Source organism: Sturnus vulgaris, chromosome 5, assembly GCF_052056855.1.
Source record: "Sturnus vulgaris isolate bStuVul1 chromosome 5, bStuVul1.hap1, whole genome shotgun sequence".
Lineage (NCBI taxonomy): Eukaryota > Metazoa > Chordata > Aves > Passeriformes > Sturnidae > Sturnus > Sturnus vulgaris.
In genome coordinates, this window is record NC_142247.1 from 33,187,692 (window position 1) to 33,209,086 (window position 21,395).

General features: G+C 38.8%; 1 protein-coding gene across 5 annotated transcripts in view; it reads right to left on the bottom strand.

Annotated features, from left to right (window-relative positions):
• Window positions 1-21,395, bottom strand: part of RFX4 (regulatory factor X4) — an 87,059-nt gene that overhangs the window by 51,234 nt on the left and 14,430 nt on the right. For 3 of the 5 annotated variants that reach the window (XM_088165379.1, XM_014876949.2, XM_088165383.1), the window contains exons 2-4: window positions 15,807-15,893; window positions 9,032-9,092; window positions 2,887-3,010 (exon numbers count right to left, since the gene is read on the bottom strand). In XM_088165379.1, the coding sequence (XP_088021505.1) occupies window positions 2,887-3,010; window positions 9,032-9,092; window positions 15,807-15,893 (272 nt within the window). Of the gene's footprint in view, window positions 1-2,886; window positions 3,040-9,031; window positions 9,093-15,806; window positions 15,894-21,395 lie in introns of all 5 variants that reach the window. The other 2 variants (XM_088165382.1, XM_088165380.1) reach the window with 1 other exon arrangement.

Sequence of the window (21,395 nt, forward strand, 5' to 3'; positions counted from 1 at the left end):
TGTAGCAACCAAATTACAGGGCCCTCCCAAATTACTATTTAGTTAAGGTATATAAAAGAATGCTGGGTCCTGCCTTTAGCAGACAATAAAAAGTTCTGTAATGACAGACTAGGTAGCATAGCAGATTGACAAAGTTGGTTTCAATAAAACTGCCTGTAAGTTCTGGATGTTAAATAAGTGAGTAAAACACTAAAATCTTGACTAACGAAGTTATAGCTCCCTTTGTCATGTAAGAAATATGATATTAATATCCCATTAATAGCCATATTAGATTATTCCTGATTTTATATATTCTTTATGTGGCTTAGGAGTACAGGTTCCTTTTTTAAAGGTGTTTTTTTATACAGTATTTCTGTTCTTTGCTCTTGTTCCTCTAATTGCTATTAGCAATTCCTCCATTAGCTTGGTTCCTCTATTAGCTTGGTTCTCTCAGAAAACCATCTGTATTACTGTCTCTGTTAATCTCTCTACTCCCCAGACCAATTTTGATTTCATTAATGTAGTATTACCATGTTACTTATTACAGTTTGTTTTAATGTGCTGAACTGTCTCTTTCTAAAAACTATCAGTTTGTTAAAGAAAAAGCCTTAGTATTTAACATTCCCCACAGAGCTAAATTTCGGAGATGAATTATATATTCAGTGTGGTCTACTGAAAGGCAAACTGTTTACAATTTCACAGAACAACTAGCTTTTTACTCTGGAGGAGATGACAGCTGCAGGACTCCTGATGTTTCCAAATGAGGACAAACATGTCCAGGGTCTCTGTTGCAGCAGCTAAGTGCAGAATGCCTTAAATACACCTACTTCACCACACTGCTTCAACTGCCTTGAAGGCCTTTATGCAACTCACCTTGCCAATATGGTATTTAAGTCACATGATAACAAACGTTGGCTAAAACTTCATACATGTACGTGCTCCAAAGGAGAAGCTGACTGCAAGCTATCGAGAGAACAGATGTGCCTTGCAGACCTTTATATCTGTGCAGTACATTTTGTTAGCAGTAACAGGCTGGAAAGAATCCGTGGGGTCTGCTCAGGTTCTGCAGATGGAGAGGCTGGTTTCACTTCAATATTTGTCCCCCTGTTGTCTGAAGTTCGTGGACATACCAGTGCAGAAGTGCCAGTTCCCAGAGACAGAAGTTATGGCCACCCAAAGTACTAGTGTGAAAACAGTACCGTGATGATTGTGTAGGGCTTCCTTCCTCTCCACAAAAAAGGTTAAAAGTTTCATGCAACACCGCTTTAGAACTCTTTTGCAACAGAGAGGAAAACACTTGGACCACAGCGCATGAGAAAAACATTGGAATGCCGTGATTTTTGGATGGAAGCCATAGTACCTGTCCTGCTAGGTCAAGAGACTCCTACCAATGAACAGGTCTATGTATGAGAGGCAGGAGAAAAGGGGCATGAAATATTAAACAGTGTAAGAAAACTGCCACATACTGATAAATGGTGAAATCCCTGGTAAATTTATGTTCTGATGGAATAATTCTGGCATATTTACACCTTACACTTTTTAGCAGCAGCAGAAGTACCATTGTGTAAATTTGAGCCATGTTCCAAATGTGTGAGCCTTCATGAGATCTGTTTCTTATTTTCACTGTTCCTAAATTACATGTTGCCACTATACTTATCACATGATAGTAATAATATGTACAATGAACAACTTCATTCACAATTCTGCAGTGTATTTAAGCAGAAACCTGGCACAGAATCTACTGAGTTATGCAGGTGTTCAAGACACAGCACACACAGTAATGTTACAACATGGTACACTTTATTTTCCTTGCCAAACTGCCTGCCTAAAGATGCGCTATAGAAAATGTCACCTCATTAAATACATCCTTCACCTACTCTTTAGACAGGCACTTACCCTAGAAACATTTTTGCTTCGTTGAATACCCAGAGCTTCTATAGAACAAATGTTGCAAACACTAAAAGTGAACAGCTTGCGAGACAATGGGCTTCAGATTCATGCTTGCAAGCATTTCAAAAACAGTGGCAAACTCTCCACTTTGTTTTTTTCACAGCCTACAGGTTTTAAAGGCCTGTGACACATTCTGTGGTAGAATTTCAGTTTTAATATATCATCCTGTTTTACACAGAAAGGAAAATATCACCTGACCAGCAAATCCAAAATACAGACTTTATGTACCCTCCTAGCCAGCTATTAACATCTACCAGTGTAGAGCTACCAGTGTAGAGCTTTACTGCTCACACCCAGGTGATGCATAGCTTTGTCTGTGCTAAGAGTTCATCTCCACTGTGGATCTGGAGTTAACCAGAGTGACTCTTACTAGAGCAGGATTGGAAAGGGAAGCACGAGGAATCACAGCAAAAAGATAACCCGAAAAACTTGGCAGGCTGGACCTGCAGTGCACAAAAAAGCAGATAGATGCTTTCTGGACATTGATATCTGGAGGCTTTGTACTCCACCATGTGAATTTGCCACATCATTTGATATCATTATTTCAGGGATCTCCATATCATGCTTACAAGAACAGCACAGATATGCTCCAGAATTCAACTTTACCCTTCTACTTTTAAAAATTATACATTTGTTTAAGCAGTGCAAGTCATAATGAAGATGTATTTATACTGGCTTGTATTCAACTTCCAATCCAATTTTAGCTGCCAATTTTTTGTACCATATAACCATCAGCTAGGCTGGGGATTGACATACTCTGGAGCCCAGCCATGGTAAAAAATTATTCCAACCATCAAAATACTTACAATCTTAGGCTTTGTCCAGTAACTTGAATACACAAGAGATTTCATTCATATGCCTCTGTTTCTAACAGTAAAAGATTTAATTCTTTCCAATAATACAAATTCACCTGAACCAGGTGAGATTTTAAGGTGTCATACTGCAGTTTAGACTTACCTTCCCAAAGCTGGCAGCATTAACAGGTTGTGTGTCGTTTTTCTCACAGAAGTCCAAGTAATGCATGTAGAGAGCACTTCGAGGAATGCAAACACCTTCTGCAATCTCATAGTTCTCCTCCAGCCTTAAAAAGCAAATATCAAACAGAGACAACTGCAAGTATGTTGGATGTCCTGTATGGTAAACAGTATACAAAGCTTCTCCTTTTAAGACCAAACATTCTGACTTCCTCTTGTCTACTAAATTTTGTCTGCTTTGTTCCTAAGTGCTCCTTCCAATTTATTCCCATAATACTTACTTGCTTCATTTGGTTCACACTTGCTATCAAAATCATAGGCTGTGAGTTCCCAGCTGTCTGTTATACCCTAAAAGCATCCTATAGCAAACAAATATATGTACAACTATGAATCAGTAAATATTTACTGAGGGGAAACATTCTCTCTTTCCTTACAGAACACATCACCTTTGGTTCATGACACTCTTTTCACTCTTGTCCAGCTGTGAAATTTCTTACCTTGAGGAAGCAGGTGTGGCTAAAGCAAATTATTTGCTAATGTTCAAGAGCGTCCACAAAACATTATTGTGTAATATTTTCTAGCTATTGTTGATGGGCAAAGTGAAAAAACAAAAAGAAACCACAATCTGAATACAACGCTGAAAAAAAACAAGTGAAAGAACATCTTCTTCTACCTTTTAGAAACTATCCTTATTTTTTATACATGCAAATATAAGGCTATAAAATTTTAAATTTTATGTCAAATATATGAGCAAGCATATGCTTCATCTTTAAAGCTTGAAACTGGTCTCATTATAAATCTATAAATTAGAAGAAACATTCCTTTGAAATGCCATTTTTATGGTTGCTGACCCAAAAATGTTCAAGAGATATTTACATACACACTTAACATTAAACCATAATTAATCTTTTCATTGATAGTGTCAGTCATAGGCATCTACAGTCACGTGTGTGCTTGTCTGCCTTGCTGGGTAAGGGAAGAAGTTAGGTGTAACTTCCTCTTAATTTCATTAAAAAACAAATATATATTCTCAAAAAAATCCTGTTTTATGTCAAATAATCCCCTGCCATTTGATAGCAGTAGAACACCTTCCAAATATCTTGTTTCTCTCCTTCATTGCCTTTTTCAGGACCTACCTACCTTCCATTTCAGTTATCATGATCATTTGTGACTGCAAACTATTTTAATAAGATATCCGGCTAGATGAATGGAATCAGTTTGTATGGGCAGCATCTATTCTTCCCTGGTTTCTACAGAAATATCATCGTGGCATCTTTCCTCAATTTCATAGTGCTCTAACAAAACCTCCTTTCAAAACCTGGAGAGTTCGTTTGTATACTATAGCTGCTAATTGGAATGTCAGCTTCCGTGACCAAGACAGGACAGAAAGAAAAGCAGTTAATTATTTCTCTTCATATCTGATGAATTTTTCTCTTTTTCTCCTCTCTTTCACAGAGAGTCATTAGTCTGACACTGAACAATGCCCCATTATACCTGAACTTTTTTTAATGATCAAAAACCCATCTTGCTCCACTTCTTTTATTTTCCTGTCTTTTATTTAACAACTTTATCATATTTTGAATCCAGCTTCATTCTACAGTATTGTAGAAAAATAGAGAATGCAATCTCCTACCTAACAAACCATTATCAGTTATATAAAATATATATATATAAACATTTTATATAGTGTTGTAATAAAGCCATATGAAATTCAGTAGCTCACAATGAGACCTTTTGTACCACTACAGTATAGGAATAAAGCCTCTAATCCTTCCATAGGAATGACAATTTTATCTGTCCTATTACTGTCTTACTACTGATTCCCTCCATATACACTTACATGGTTCTAGATTAAATTAGATTATTCTATATCAGAGTCACATCTGTAGTGTTGTTACAGATTTATTTTTATATCTCAAGACCACAGAACAATTGTGATGTTAACCACTGTTACTCACATAGAAGATTCTAGAACAAATTAATTTTGATGGAATATAACAACATATAAAGAAGTATGAATCTGGGGTGAATCCCTTCCCTAGCTATGCTTTACCTTGCTCTTTTAAAATTATTTTCATAAATTATGCATAAAGTAGAATAGTTTTGTTGACTTTAGCTTCAAAATACTGTTGTTACTGTTGAGAATAGCTACACTGTAAACCAGCAAACTGCATGGGATTAGGTTGTCTGTACTTCAAATAATTCTATATTTGGGGAAATAAACATACACACATTCCAAAATGAAGTAAAGTTTCACACTTACACCTTGGTCAACCAGTTCACCACTGAAATAAACATGAACATTTTAGAGCCAAGCTATAGCTTTACAGATGATAATGAGCACAGGAACATGGATAAGCACAGCATACTAGGTATTGCTGTATTCATGCCTTAACAGTTAAATTCAAGCTTGTGTAGTTTCACAAATTATGATGTATTTGGCAGTTTCCTCAATTATGATGTATTTGGCAGTAATGCTACATTCACCAGGCCTTTCACTTCATTTTGTGTCATCAACGAAACAAAACAAAAGCATCATTCCTGTTTCCAGGAAAAGGCTATTTAGCCAGGCTGACAGTCATCCAGACACGATTCTTGGCTTCTTCAGCTCTTCTTCATCCTCCACATTTAAAATGTTCAACATATTTCACCTTTGGAGAGGCACAAACTTTTAGGATATCTCCCCATGGAATTGATATAATTTGCTCTTTACAGCAAGGTTCCAGACAAGGAATAACTAACAAAGCTGATGGGAATATGAACCATGTGAAAATGTACACATTTCCTTACTGCTTTTTTCCTCTACCTGACATTTCCTCAGTTTCTGTTTTTCGACACTCTGTCGCCTTCACTAGCTCTAAATGGTAGTAATATCTAGCAATAAAAACACGAGTAATTTTAACTTGGCAGACACCAGATGCTGCAGACAAATGTGAGGTTTCCATTTGCCAGAACAAGGGCAGTTTGGTACTATATCCTGAAAACTGGTCAATAATTTACCCCACTAATTCCACCTCTTGAATCCAGCCCAGAGATTGCTGTTAGAAAGCAGGGCACATGCTCACCCAAGGAGCACTCAGATGCATTTTTTAGTCTTCCCTGTGTGCAAATACTTGGTGTGAAGCTTTTGGCTGGGAAAGGGTTATATTTTTTTCCTAGTGGCTGGTACTGCACTATGTTTTGGGGTTAGTATGACAATAACATTGATAACCCTTCCATCAGGTGTTGCTAAATTGTGCTTACCCAAGTCAAGGACTCTCCATTCTCCCACGTTTTGCCAGAGAAGAGCTGCACAAGAAGCTGGAGGTGCCCACAACCATTCCAGCTGACCTGAGCAGGCCAAAGGAGTATTCCATACCACAGAACATCATACCCAGTAAATAATCTGGGGGGAGTTGGCTGTGAGGTGCCAATCACTGCTAAGGGCCGGGCTGGGCTTTGGTCAGCAGGTGATGAGCAACTGCATTGTGCATCACTTGTTTTTTCTTGGATTTTATTACTCTTTTTCCTTTTCATTAACACTACTACTGTTATTATTACTATGTTATTTTACTTTAATTATTTGTCTTTCCTTATCTCAGCCTATGGGTTTTACCTTTTTCCAGTTCTCCTCCCGATCTCAGTGAGAGTAGGCAAGGGGAAGGAGTGAGTGAGCAGCTGTGTGGTACTTACTTGTTGGCTGAGGTTTAACCACCACACCTGAGCAAGCAAAACTGTCCAACATGTAAAGCTCCACCTCTGGGAAGTGCTCTGTGCAGCAATTCTACAGTGCTGATCACAACAGTTTACCAACCCACAGGTTGCTGCGTGCTACTGCAGTACAAATAACCCAATGCTAATGTGTCTGACTTTCCAGAACAGTGGAAGCTGCACACCTTCACTCAAAATAAGCTTGCTACTTTAGCAGTTTGACCCTAACTTTTGGGCATCTCATTTTATTAGTATGTCAATTTCTCCAGGAAATACCAATTCAAAGCTGCAGTACTTATGTAGAAAAACATATGGAAACTCCCAGAAAACTGTTTTGTAGGTATGGCTAGTAAGCTGGGAAATTTTTTACCTACATGCCTGTTAATAAATTCAGCCAATTGTATAATTCAGTTTGACGGCAGATGAAGATTTTAAACATGGAAACTTCTTTGCTTTCTGTTACCTCATGGAATTTTGGGTGGAAAATTAATGGAGGAAATTGTAGATGCTCCAGAAGACTCCAAGGGGAGAATATTTGACCTACCTCAACATGTAAGAAACATAATGCAACAGACAGGTAGAAAGCCAGCACACTAGCAAGAGAGAAGGGAAGAAGTTGCAAGCAGCCTTTTCAGAACCAAAATTCTAGCATTCTACTGCAAACACTGCTGAATGAGCATTAGTGTGCACACTACATTCCAGCAAGGCTCAATATCCCAGGAGTTTAGGGATTTACTAACCTTTATGACTGACGAAGCTTGAAAGTATTTGGCAAAAGACTGCTTACAGTATTTGCATGTTTTCTGTTGGGAACAGTATCACTGGATGTTCTAATTAATGCTGGCTTCTTGGCTATGACATTATTTGCTCCTGTGGAAAAGGCTCTTAACTGACTTCACTGCAAAATAAGCACTGGTCTGAATCCGGGACTGGTAAGACCTGCCTGCTATTTTATTCTAGCTAGATAGTTCTTTATATCCTGTTTGAACTGTGATTAAGCTGTGGGAGTGAATAATTAAAAATAATAAAATACTACTATGATGTTTCACTATTATTTTAATAATTTTCTCTCTGTAGTTACTCCCTTTCTTGAGTGTCTGTTAAAGAAAAGTCATTCATTTTTCTTGAACTTCTGAAAAACAGGACTTTTGTAATACAAATAAGTACAAAGAAACAATAGCTCTGAACTAAATGCATTTATTTATATTTGTCCATCTCATTATTTGCATTGAAAGTGTCTGTAAGTTTCTGAATACTGGCAGCAACCCGTTCAAAATCAACTCACAGGTCTTGAGGTTTTTAGTCTACAAGCCTCACCAATCAACTTTAAAAAGCAAATATAGAAGAAATAATCCAAATTATCTTTATGCATATTTCACAGAACCGTGTAATTTCACAGGCAGAAAAATGGAGTAAAATACACTGAATGAATTATTCGTTGCTGGTTTTTTTCAGTGAAATCTCCCAAGAGACTGACAGAAGCAGAGAAAGAAGTTTGCTAGCATTTAGCTTTTAAAAAATTCACTTTTTAACCAATAATCTTATCTTTTCATCCAGAAAATACAAGAAGTACTTCAGGTACTTATGGATAAAGTAAATGCCTTTCTTTAAAAAGGCTTAAAACAAACTAAAAACTATGGGATTTCAGATAAGTATGCTCGGAAGCTTCTCTGTAACAGAGCTCTGTTCTGCCAGATAGGTGGAACCTCTCGAAAGATACTTGATTATTTAAAATATTAAGAAATCTAAATAAGAATTAAAAACGTAAATTGAGGCAAATGTCAACAAAAGTCTCAGAGATGACCTGCAGGAAGGGATGTCAGAATTACAGGTATGCATTACAGAACATGCAGACTAAAACACTGCTGCAAATCAGAGGGAACAGCACTGGTATCTTTTTTTATAGCATGCTAGACTAATGCTCAAACTATCCTCTCTCTCTTCCTAATTACCCTTCCCTTTTTTTCTCCTCACTAGCTTTGCAAGGGGATTTTGACAAATTAATCAAAACTCAAACTCTTTCCTTTTGTTGTCTTCTACGTTAAATAACAGACATCTCATGTCAGTAAAACAGTTGGTAAGGGTGGGCTTCATCAGACGCTGAAACAAATGTGAATCTTGAAAAAAACTCAGTACTAGTTTTCTTTTTGTAATAAATGTAACAATAATGACAAACCACAAATAATCAGCTGGCAAGGTGGCAAATTAATATGCTAAGTAGCTTTTCTAAACTGTATCAGAAGTTTTCTCTGTTCAAACAAATCCTGTAAGACATTTGCTGAGAAATGCTGTACAGGTTACAAACCGGCACATTAAACACTTACAGTGAAAGTATCTTTAGAACTCTAAGATGGCTAAGAGCTCTATTCCTCCATCTGGAAAATGCATAAGAAAAAAACACTAATAGATTTTCTTGATTTTCTTAAAAGGCATCTTACCATTGCAGTGTAGCTGGAGTAGAATGCGGTTTTGATGCTCTATTATTTTCTTTTTCCTCATCTGTCAAGAAACAAATAAAAAAGGCTATGTAATTTCATCAGGAATCTCTCAGGAATTCATGAACAGTTTTTTAAAAATAAATAATTTTTGAATAGTGAGAATTTTAAAAAAAAAATAATTAAAATAGATTTTTTTTTATTAAAATGTTCTCAAGTGACATAGCTTTCTCAAAATTTCTGCTTAATTTTGGAAATGTAAATAATGATGGTCCCTAAACTACCATCCATAGATACTGCTTAAGGCAGTAAACCCTGCAAATGTCACTGGCCGCAGGAGCAGAGTGGTGCCTAGGAATATTGACATTGAAAAGGATAAATTTATATGGAAAAAAAAGCAACTCTTAGATCTCTACCAGCATGTCACAATATGTAAACTGTTTCACTCGCTATAAGGGAACTGTTGCCTTACACAAGTTTTATATTAGATAAGGTATTTAAACTAATGGCATATACCCATGGTTTGATCCTAGCATAAGGTAAGTATTAGATGCTTATAAATTTACAGACATTAATTCTGAATGAGAAGTGTTTAGCCTGTAATATACTTTATTCTTTTTCAGATGCTCCAAATTTCCCTGATAATTTTCCCTATTAACTGTTTCCAAGGCAACTCTGATTTGCTGACTTTCCAAAAATTTCTATAAAAGATGACTAAAGAAAAAGGTAATTAAAATAAAACTTCAAATATTGAATTCTTCCTAGTTTGCACTTGTTCTTTTGAAACAATTTAGAAATATGTGTAGGATAATTCCGAGTAAATTGTGTTTTGTTAAACGTATGAAACCTTTTTGGGTGAAACCTGAGTGGAGCACAATCAGGAGGACTAGAAGGGTATTCTTCAGGAGACAGTGTTGTATCAAACACGTTCTGAGATTTTTAACAGCTTTGTCCCCGATGAAAGCACCAGCATAGATGGCTTTGATACCTAAACAATGAGGTAAACCTGTACACCACTCTGCAAGTGGCATTTCTGCATGTGATTAACTTTTAGAAGTTACTGAAGAGAGCGTTTAGGATGCTGGATCTACGGGAGCCGGGCTGTCTCCTCTGCACATCAGTAGCTCTTGGGAGCCCTTTTGTGCTGCGTGGGGAATCCACGCACACAAATATATAACAAATATATAACAAATAAGCTTGGAAGGCAGTGTGCAGCCCTCATCTCCCCGGATTTCTTGCCTTGCCCGCGGGAAGCTGTGCCAGCCGAGCACCGTTTATCCCGCAGGAAATCCCGTTCCGCAGCTCCCCGCCGACCCCCAGCGCAGCCCCCGCCTGCATCTGCATCACAATGGACCCCTAATTATTGGGCCGCACACTCCCTCCCTGCCTTTCAGGGCCCGCTTTTATTCAGCGCACAGGACCAACACACACATCTCAAATCACTTCTAAATTGTGCGTTTCGTTTGTTTTTCCTGCACGGGCGGCCGGCGTGCAGCGAACCCGAGCACACGCCGGGATGCCGAGCGGCCCCGCACGCCCAAGGACCTGCCATAGGATAAGGTGTAATGAGGCTGAATTCCCCTCTGGATCCGTGGCAGACATCAAACATCAAGTCAATGCCTAAGTTACGCCATATCTCTACACCCTGTCCATCCCCCTCCCCCAGCTGTTTTTCACTTGCATTAAGAGTGAGTTGCTGTGAGCGGGTGTTTTACCTAACCTGCCCTCAGACACACTTCACACCAGCCATACTCAGCTCCTCCCACTTGAGGATTTGTTTTAACAGCACAAACTAGCAATTAGGTCATAAACTGCCATTTATGCCTCCTTCCTCAGGTGTGTTTGCTTCCTGGGGATCCTTCTTCAAGACTCCTCAGCATCCTCCCCTAACTGTCCCTTAAAACAAGAAGGAGAATGATGGACTTCAGCTGTGACTCAGAAAATTTCTTTAAGCATTGATTTCCATTGAACAACTGGATTTTCAACAAAGCTAGATTTTTCAAAGAGTCACCCCGAAATCAATTCTCTGTACGAGAAAATAGTGCAATTTTGTTTTCTGCCAATGGACCAGCTGCCAGCCAAAATTCCACCTCTCTGTTAAAAAGATGGAAAGGATTGCAGATGGTACAGGCATAGATGGGACCTAGAAATACAAATTTTCAGTATTATATATACAAGCTCTTAATTCTACCTTGTCTGGTTTAACAATATAATATCATCAGATAATTGACTAGCAGAAAATAATAAATATCCTTATACTTTATATTTTAGCTGGCAGCAGGGCATCCAACGGTATCCTTATCAAGCAGAGAATGTTTAACTCTTCTGACTCAGGTCTGATACCAAATCACTTTGTCTAGCATGAAAGAGGGAAGGGAAAACAGCATTTCTTACTTTTTGGCCTGTCATTTTATCAATTCACATCAAAACAACACTGTAGATTAAAATAAAGTCATACCTTTTAAAAGTCAAACTATTTTGTAGGAAGAGGAAATAAAGTCACTGAAAAGAAGTCCTGCTTTAAGGCACTGTCAAAGAAGAGACAATTCTTCTATGACAAATCCAAAAGGGCTTAAAGTCACAAGGAAAAATCTTGTTCAATTCCCAGGTGCAGGGGCTCACACACAGCACCTCAGGGAGAAACCCATCCAATGTGGCCACTCCACTACCAACATCCCAAGGAAAGGTGTCTTCAAGGTACCTGATTAGATGGAAAACCTGGTACTCATCCCAAACTCAATGCAGATAATAGCTTAGACAATTGCAAGTAAAACTCTCAGCATAGAAGGGGCCTTCAAACATAATAAAACCAGGAATCAATTATGTCCTAGAAAAACAGTATTTGTTGGCTGACTCCCAGAGATATCAGAGAATCCTTATGTGCCAAACTTCATCGAAGTTTCTTTGCTAACTGCTCCATCTTAGTTCCAAAATTCTGTTTCAAAGCCACTCAAGTAGAGTCCTCTTTGTATCTTGTGTTTCTACCTTGGTGGCTTTCCCAGAGCTCTCCGTGGTATCATCCAACTTTGCTGTCTGATTCTAGGTACTGCACAAGGGATTTCTCACTTCTTAGTGCAAGACTTGGAGACAACAGGAGTTGTGCTCAGCAGCTTTGAACCTTCTGCCTTAAACACAGAGAGTGGAACAACCCAAAATGAAGACACTTCTTTTTGGTGAAGTGTTGGTGTTAGTCTGTTTATGATAACTAAAATGGAGCAAAGTTCTTTCCGCTGTGGAGGTAATTGGAGAGCCCTGTACCTTCCAGTGCTGCCTGCATGTGTCTCAAAACCACTAAGGAGCTAACATGCTGTTAGTATCTTTACACAGATAAAATCCTTCCCTTAGTTCAGGTAGCTGTGCATTTTTCAGAGGAATATCCTCTTCCTCTGTACCCTCTGGAAGCCAGATTCTGACTGTTCTCAGAAGTGATTTGGCCTTAGCCAAAATTAAATTGCAGTACAAAGCTATCTTGTCTCTTACTCACATGTAGCCATAAATGAGATTCAGGCTCATTAGCTGGAATTCCATGCTCTTAAAATCCTCTGAGAAACATGGGGGCATGGTTCTCTCTGAGTAGGTATGACCGAAACAGAAAGAATTTTCTCCAAGGGAAATTTCAGTGAAAATAAGTAGCTCTTTATAAAACTTTTTTTTAAATGGAAGGATAAGAGGTTTAGTTCAAACAAAAAACAAAGCTGTTGTATAAGTCCATTACAGCCAGTATGAACATGGATTTTGAACACCACTTGTGAAGCACAAAAAGTAGTCTGAATATTTTCTTTTATCTCATAGGAAGTCTACACATTCACATTTCCAATTAAGCAAGAAAATTTGGACAAACAACCCTTCTACTTCATCAAGAAACATCACAATTCCTTCCCCATGGAACTGAAGTTGAAATTTTCATAAGCTTTTACTTGTATTCTTCCAGACCTCTATTTCAATTTGGATAATCTGGTTCAATGCAGAGTACACAGAAAATGTTACGGAGTTGGTTTTTTTAAATTATTGCCTACAAGGTTGTACCATTCCCTTTTCCTTTGAATATTTTGACTAGCCTGGAATGTGGAAGTGGCAGGAGGAAAAACGTTTTAAGAGCCGGAAAGTGAAATAAAATTTAGTGATAATTTATATACTAGGATGTAAAAGGTGTGGTTTGGAAGATGCCATAAAATGTTCCAAAAGGGTAAGAAGCACCCCAGGAAGCAGAGAGATGATGTGAATCCATGGCTATGAGTCATCACTTCCTTTCCCAGTGTAACCACAGGTTCAAGAGGCCTGAGAGTATCTGGGTAAGAATGGAAGATTGCAAAGGACCCCTGTGGCCTGAAGAATGATTCTGTAGCATACTTCAGCTGTAGCAAAGGAGACCAGCAAAACTCTTATTCCTGTTCTAAAACCCTATGAACTCTAAAATCATCCAGGAAAGAAACAGTCACAAGAGCAAGCATTATGCCCAGTAAGAACATTATCAGTTCACAGCACAAGTTCTCATAATCTTCAGTGGAGCCAAGGCCAAAAAATACCCTACCCCAACTGAAAACCAAACCCACATTTTCTCTAGTAGCTCAGCCAACAGCTACCTCATGTATGTAGAGACCAAAAACTAGTCAAGAGGAAGGTGGATTAGGCTTTCTTTTGGTTGCAGATGAAAACTGGACCTACACTGACAATGGCAATTTGACTACCATTCTGAAGAATTCAAATAGGGTTGGGTGGATTTTCTCAAAACATCTTTCCTCCTGCTTTATTTGTAAATATGTGACAGAGGCTGGACAAAGAATGACACGATGGTTTGGAAATTTCTTCGTTGGTGTTTGGGCAATTAGAAAAATGCCCCCAAATTAGAAAAATGTTAGAAAGAACTCAAGGGTCAGAAAGGAGCATGTAGGACAATTATTTCTGCAGTGAAACTTTGTTCTGGATTTCATAGATTATTGCTGTGCCTTATTTTGCTTTCCTACTTCTTCCTCTTCACCTTCTCCCCGCCCTCACCTCCCCCTCAAAACAAGGATGACTTTTCAGGTGGATTAATTCTCTTATCTGCACTGCAGAAATGCTGGTAATCAGTGCAAAGGAAGCATCTGGAAGAACAGGCTATTAAGAAGGAAGCTAGATAAAATCAACTCTGCCTCTCATTTGGGTTTCCATTATATGCTGTGACAATGTCTTCTGCACACAAATAGTGGAACAAATTCATTTATGTATTTGTTTTATCAGTTCCAAATTCACTGCATTTCATTATCATTGCTTGCCCCTTAATTCCAGAACCAGGAAACAGAAGGAGCCACCATCCCATCTTCTCAATGGCACTGTCTGAAACACCTGCTCTTGTTACCCACACAGGTCCTCATTTTACTGGCCCCAGCTATGTGGAAGTTTCTCATGCTCATATTTAAAGCACATTTAACAATCCTGAATACTGACTCTATTAAGAGTCTGAAGACACATTCATTACAGATTTCTTCCATCACTTTCTCAGTAGCATCAGAGTGAAATGAACTTTGTATATCTCACAGGTTCTCATAAAATTCAAAATAACAAGCTCCTGTTTGTATTTTCACTACGGTCCACTATGATTTTTTTAAGATAAATTAATTCCTATTCCTTAATTTTTAAAAACAGAAAACCCCAAACCTCTCCCAGTTTCATTGTCTATCTTTAAAGATTCTTGTCTACGGTTCTTAGCTTGGGAGTCATGAATAAATACCATTTTTCTACTAACATCTTCCTCCTCCTTCAGAAATATTCCCTCAAAAGATCACCCTAGACAAATGAGAGTAAAGCCCCAGTGCAGTAAATTTCATGATCTGTACCAACATTGTGCCACAAGGCACAAGGCAATTTTACCATGACGTCAAAATCAATAATTCTTTTAAAACGAAAAAAAAAAAAAAAAAAAGGAATTACAGCAATGAAGTTATTTAAAATACACTTTCTAAACACATATTTATGAAATGTAAATTACTAGTTAGTGAATTAAAGAATTCAATCTGCATTATTATCTTGTAATGTGAATCTATAAAGTCCTGAGAAGAAAAGTAGCACAAAGGGTATTTTGCTTTTGGCAAATTAAGCAGAATAGAAATTGCATAAACAGGGAAAACTAAATGGTAAGCTAAAAATTATCTTGCAATTTTAAAAATAGGCAATTTGGTTATTTTAAACTACTTTGAAGTCATTTTGATTACCTGCTATTGCTAAAAATCAAGATCTAAAATTACTATTATTACAAGACAAAAAAAATAGCTATTTTAAAATCAGCTAGACTGATAACTGTTTTCTCACTCCGACTAAAAGGAAAGCAATATAATGTTCTAGTGTGTGATATTTTAATCTCATGATTGCTTAATGCTTACAAGAAAGACTTTTTATTTGTGTTTTGGTATAGTAGTATTGGAAAACAGCACTTTTCTTCCCCCCATATTTTGACGACATGGCGTTCAGTGAAAAGTGCCCAGTGAAAAGCAAAACAGGTGTTTTTTCTCCTAAGTGATACTAACAGCATATTTTAGTGGTCATCCAACTTTTATTCAGTGACACAGATTCTTCTGATTGTTTTAACCAATAAACAGTATTATTTCCTTTTTAAAAACTGCAAATATTCCAGAAAAAAAAAATTAATAAAACTATTGAGTATGTCAAGTGAGTTGACTCTTTTAAATACACAGTACTAAAAATTTAATCTAGCTGTAGCAACTTATATGGCAGGAAATGAGCACTTGGACATGTTCGCACTCACTTTAAATGAATGACAAGTTACTTTAAAGTTACTTACTTTCATCGTTAGAAACATTCCCCAGGGAGGTGTGACTGGAATAACGTTTGTTTTCACTTTCATTGAGACATCGTTCAATCCAACTCTCTGCAAAGAAAAAAAAAAAAAAAAAAAAGAAAGAAAGAAAAAGAAAAGCTCTTTTGTTTGTCTTTGCATAAAATATAAACTTGCAACAGATAAATCTAAATAAAGTGCCAGCATTCAACAGATGTGACCTTAACGTTTCTATTAAAATACACTTGGTCTGAGGATATTTAGCAAGAAAATCCTTTCTTGCTTTCAAACTTAGCTGTTGCTTTCTAGTCTCATTTTTTGGGGTTTTTTTTGTTGGTTGGTTGGTTGGTTTTTTGGTTTTTGTTTTTGGTTTGGTTTTTTTTTGTCATTGTTTTGGTTTTTTGGTTTGTTTCGTTTGGTTTGGTTTTTATGGGTTTTTTTTTTGGTTGGTTGGTTGGTTTGGTTTTGTATTTTGGGTTTTTTTGGTTGTTGTTGTTTCGTTGTTTTGGGGTTTTTTTTTTTTTGCTTTTAAACTACAGAGGCTGAAACACTTCTGTGTCCTAAACAGAGGTCCTTGGGAGATTCTGTCCCCCATCACACGATACATTAAAAAATGAAAATCAAGTGAAACACAGTGAAATTGCACTAGCTTCCAAGCCTCAGTCTGGCAAAGGCAAATCCTCAAGTATTCCCGCTGGTTTTAGAAAAAATCTTAATGAGTATGAAGTCAATCATTCATGTGAATTTTGGTTAAAATGAGGATCAAACAGTGCTCTGTGAAGCCCAGTCCTGCAACCTCATTCACACTGGTGGAGTCCCAGGCACTACTGAGATCTTTTCCTCACTGGTACAAGTCCAATGTAGCAAGTCTGCAGCCACTGAGCTGCTCAAACCTTTGTTACCCCACAGTACAAATGCAGCCACTCCTGTTCCTCCCTGGTTTTCAATTAATTCCCAGCATTCAGATGAGTTACCTACAGCATTATATTGATTTGAATCCGCTGTTCTTCCTGCAAGCTATAACTTACATCCCCTGATGACTTTAGAGGATGCACCAGGCTCAGCAGAATATACTGTTACAGGTCTTCAGGGCAAAAGTTACACCTTCTTATATGTTTACTTGGACAAAGTATGAAATATGATTTCTTGAGTTTGCCTAAATCCCTGGGTATTGCTACAATAAACTGACCTCCCTCATAAGATTATTTTTTAAGGGCATGAACATGGACAGAAATGAGTTTATGCTCAGAGAGCTCCCTGTGGTCAAAGCAAGAAAAAAAAAAGATAGATGGGAATGCTGCAAGTCAAGCCTGCAAGTTACGACAGGAAACAACCCCACTGAGTGAAGAGATGCACAAGAAATAAAGGGAAACAGGCCTCGCTGTCAGCAAACTGCCAGAGCCAGAAACACCTTCAAAGACATGGAAATGGCTCCAGATTCCTTTCCATAAGCCCCCCCACCAGACACCAGGCTACCTGCACAGCACAGGCAGTAGTCTGCCAGCCAGCAAAAGCCCATCACAGCCAGCATCTTGGGAAAGCTGCCCATCTGGTTTATAGAAGATAAAAGTTGGTATGAATTCATTTCAGCGCTAGATGCCAATAAACAAATAAATGACTGGTCATGGCCAAATACATCCTGTAGGAAAAAATGCTTTTTAAACCCAAGCAGTTGCATTAACTTGTGCATATTCCTCTATACACACAACCTCCACTGCCATATAAACGAAAGGGAAATGGCACCTGTGCAGAACTCAGAAAGGGTGTGCTGAGAACCCTTCAGAGCTGATTTCCAGGCCCTGCCACAAGACTCCAAGTACTGCTGCTTTGTGTGCTTGTGTTTTTCAGGCAGTGTTGTGGCAGCTCAAGGCTATTCCCCTCCCCACGTATTCACAGTAGGAACATGCTGCAGTGCTGCCTTCATCAATACAAGCACGTCCCTGTGTGCATCTTCCTCATTCACCATCACACTTGTGCCTAAGAACCCTCACAGCCACACAGCCTGCTCCTTTGAGAAACTTCTCTGAAAACCATCAAAAAACCCACTTGTTGGCAATAGATTTTTAAAGGATATTTCTTCTCCCACTAAATTCAACATAGCCTTGTTTAAAAATCACTGTAAGTCTGCTGACACCATAGTGTAAAACCTGCCAGCAGGGCCTGTGCTGTGAAATCAGCCCCCACTCAGTCACACACCCGGTGGCGACTCCAGCTCGGAGGCTTTCCCTGCTTGTGCTCAGCTGCATGGGGTGGGGATGGATCACCTCCTTGTCTAAGGGCCAACACAAGGATATGGATGCTTTGTGCCAGATTTCTTTTGCCGCCCTAAAAATGAGCTCAGAGCATCTCTCCAGTCCCGTTTTAGTACTGCGAGCTGCCTTACAGGTGAAGAGAAACTTGCTGCCGAGGGCAACATCAGAGAGAGGTGCAAGAAGCCTTGGGAAAGATTATCCTTCCTCCTCCTCCTCTTTTCAGCACAGAGCCATGGCTGTATATAATTCCCTTGGCTCTGAGCCCAGCTGCAGGGAGTAAAAGCAAAGGGGCTGCCATTAGCGCCAAGGGGAGACCGATGCCCAGCTCTGCCCTTTCTTTTCCTGCCGGCACCGAGAGCTGGGAAGCTGGGATGCATCCTCTTCCCTCGGCAGCAGGGAACTGGCAGCAGCCATCTTTAGCCAAATTCCCTGCCTAAGTAGTAGGAAACAAACAAAAACAACCAAACTTTTTAAGTGTCACTCAGTAACCATTTTCATCATCCTTGTTCACACGGTGTCTCTGATAACTGGACACGTTCCCCTTTTGGATGGGAAAAGCAGCCAGTTTACACTGCCACGTATAAAGCCTGGAGCAGGATGCAGTTGCTGTTTAATTACGTGCTGCAGCTCCTTTTGGTCCTGAATCACCCCGGTTCAGCCTGCTGCAGCCTGAGTCTGGCTTTCCCTTTGTGGCCTTGCATTTAAATAGCTGATAGAAATTCTTCAGGCCTGAAAAGATGCATGACCTGTCTGGCAGCAAAGAATGAGGAAAACTAACTCTTTTGAGCAAAAATGTCAGGGAGTTTATGGCAAATTTGTCAAATTATTTGGCAGATGACAAAATGCAACAAAACCAACTAACTATTTAAAAGTTCTATTATCTCAAAACCAAATTATGCAAGTATAAATAAATAAATATTCTAATATGTAACTTCATTCAATAAGTAGCTATTTTTCTACTGTTTGTATAAAGAAAAACATTTTCATAAGGCTTTAAACTCCCAATATTAATAACAATGTCTTCAGGTATTAAAAGAAAATACAACTACAGTTTTGCTAAAATTTTAAATATTCCCATCAGGAGCCCACAAATCTCAGACATGGTAACATCTGCCCAAAATACAACAAAAGGAGAAGGAGGCAGAGCAAACAAAATCAGAAGTCAAAGTTAGGTTGGACTTTTAGAAGTTCTTTCAGAGTTAATAACTAGATCTTGTTCCAGGCCTAAGGAACCCGATGGGTAGAGCCCTCTATGTGTTGAATGTTCTTGTCCTCATGACACGTGGTTGTGCCTGTCCCAGGTAGGGCTCCAAGAAAAGGCCCGTGGGGAACCCCTGGTGTCTCCAGGCTGTGGTTCCATCGAAAGGCTGGCACCAACCACATCACACCACTGTTCTGAACGTGCATTGAGTCATGTGGGATGGAATTTTTTTTTGTGATTAAAGCTTAATTATTGCACTTAGACCTTACAAAGTTTTCACAGGCAGGATTTCACAGCAGGAAAACTCACAGAATGATGGAGAGTTCAGGCAGCGTTTAAGAAGAGCACATCAGATCTGATAGCAATGAATGAATCGTTAACACAACATGAGAAACACCAAACTTCTTATAGGAAGTACTTGTGAGAGCAAAAGAAACTACCTCTTAATATAGTGTTTTATTAAGGCATTTCTTCTCCCCCTCTAGGATTCCTTCCCATCAGGAGTCCCAGCACACTGTACCCTCAACTGAAAAAACGATCAGCAGTAGTGAAAAAGCAAAAAAACAGATTAGGAATAGCTAGTAGAAAAATGTAGTATAGTCACTTATTCAAAACTGTGACTCAGTATGGAAACTATCATAATCTTACTAGCAAAGAAAGAAAATAATTTTTTTAGTGGCATTTTGAAGATCCATCTGCAAATATCATAGCAACTATATAACCACACAGGTTGAGAGTGGACTGTCGTGAAACACACAACTGTGTTCCTCAGCCTTAAAATTTTTGTTATATAATTTTACATACCACTAAATACAGATACACTGTATCTACAGTGGGATTCCTACATGAGGGAAAGGACATCATTATTCAAATTACACTAATTTTCCCAGTGTAAATTTTCTGAAAGAATAACTTAAAAGAACCAGAAATTGTTCCAAATTAAATGCTGAAAGATGGATTTAAAATAGCTATGGAAATATTTCTGGCCCTAATTTTGCCTCTTCTCTTGTTGATCTCAATCTTTCTAAAGCTCACATGTGCCCACCACACTTTTACCAACAAAAGTTTAAACTGAACTTGTTTTCAAGAGTGGGTAGAGCCTGTGTAGCTTCAGCCTATCCCTACCAAGCCACTTCTTTTCAGCAGTGTATTTTCATTTATATAATGTTTCAAAAGGTTGACCTGGGGAGGCAGGTCTGGAAGTTCTGAGACAAAAACACACAAGAGTTGCTCATGGGCAGGAGCTTTGATGCACTATCAGAAATGAGAAGCAGAAATGTTCTTTAAACGTATCTTTGATAAATTATTTTGACATGTTATCTCCTTCAGAAGGAAAGACTTGCTTCCGGAAGACACCTTTGAAAGGCTTCTCCCTCCAGAGCCTGAGTTGAGGTGATACAGCAGAGAAGCCTGTGTACTGTCAGCACATTTAATGAGATAATTACTCCTGTTTGTGTAATGGTTATTAGCTAAGCATATTTGCAGCCCAAAGCACTCATTACTCCCACATGGGCATGCCATAGCAAGAGCAGGGCAAGAGCAACTTGGGCTCCTCTCTGCAGAAGAGGAGATGGGTCTGATCACAGCCACAGTGGCTTCTGCTCCCACTGCCCTGCCAGGAGGGTCAAGAGTAGCTGCAGTAGCAGCACCATCTGTAATCACAGCCTCTCCTGGCCTTTGTGAGCCACTGTGGCCACAGGCACTGGGGGGGCTGTGCCACACAGCTTGAAACTGAGCGTAGCCAGAGCCGGTGGCTACAGCCCTGTGGGCGTGTGTGCGTCCTGAAGGGACACCAAGAGGTTTTATGAGCAGAATAAAGCTCTGTGGTCACATAATCTGAGCTGCATTTTGCTCACCTCGTTCCCTACAGTGGTACGAAGGGTGCTGGTTTCCCACAGTTATGCCATATCCTCTGATCCATCTGATCTGGATGTGGTCTTATCACTGGAATAACTGGGAATCATTATTTTTTTGAAAGTGTATGAGATGAGAATCCCCACGTCCTAGAGAGATAGCCAAGGCTTTGATAATGACAAAATTTGCACAACCATTTATTTCACCAAAGCCATAGCAATTGCATTAAAAACCCTCTCATGTGCTTTCAGCTCTAGATTTGCTCTCATCCTCCAAATTTTAAAGTCA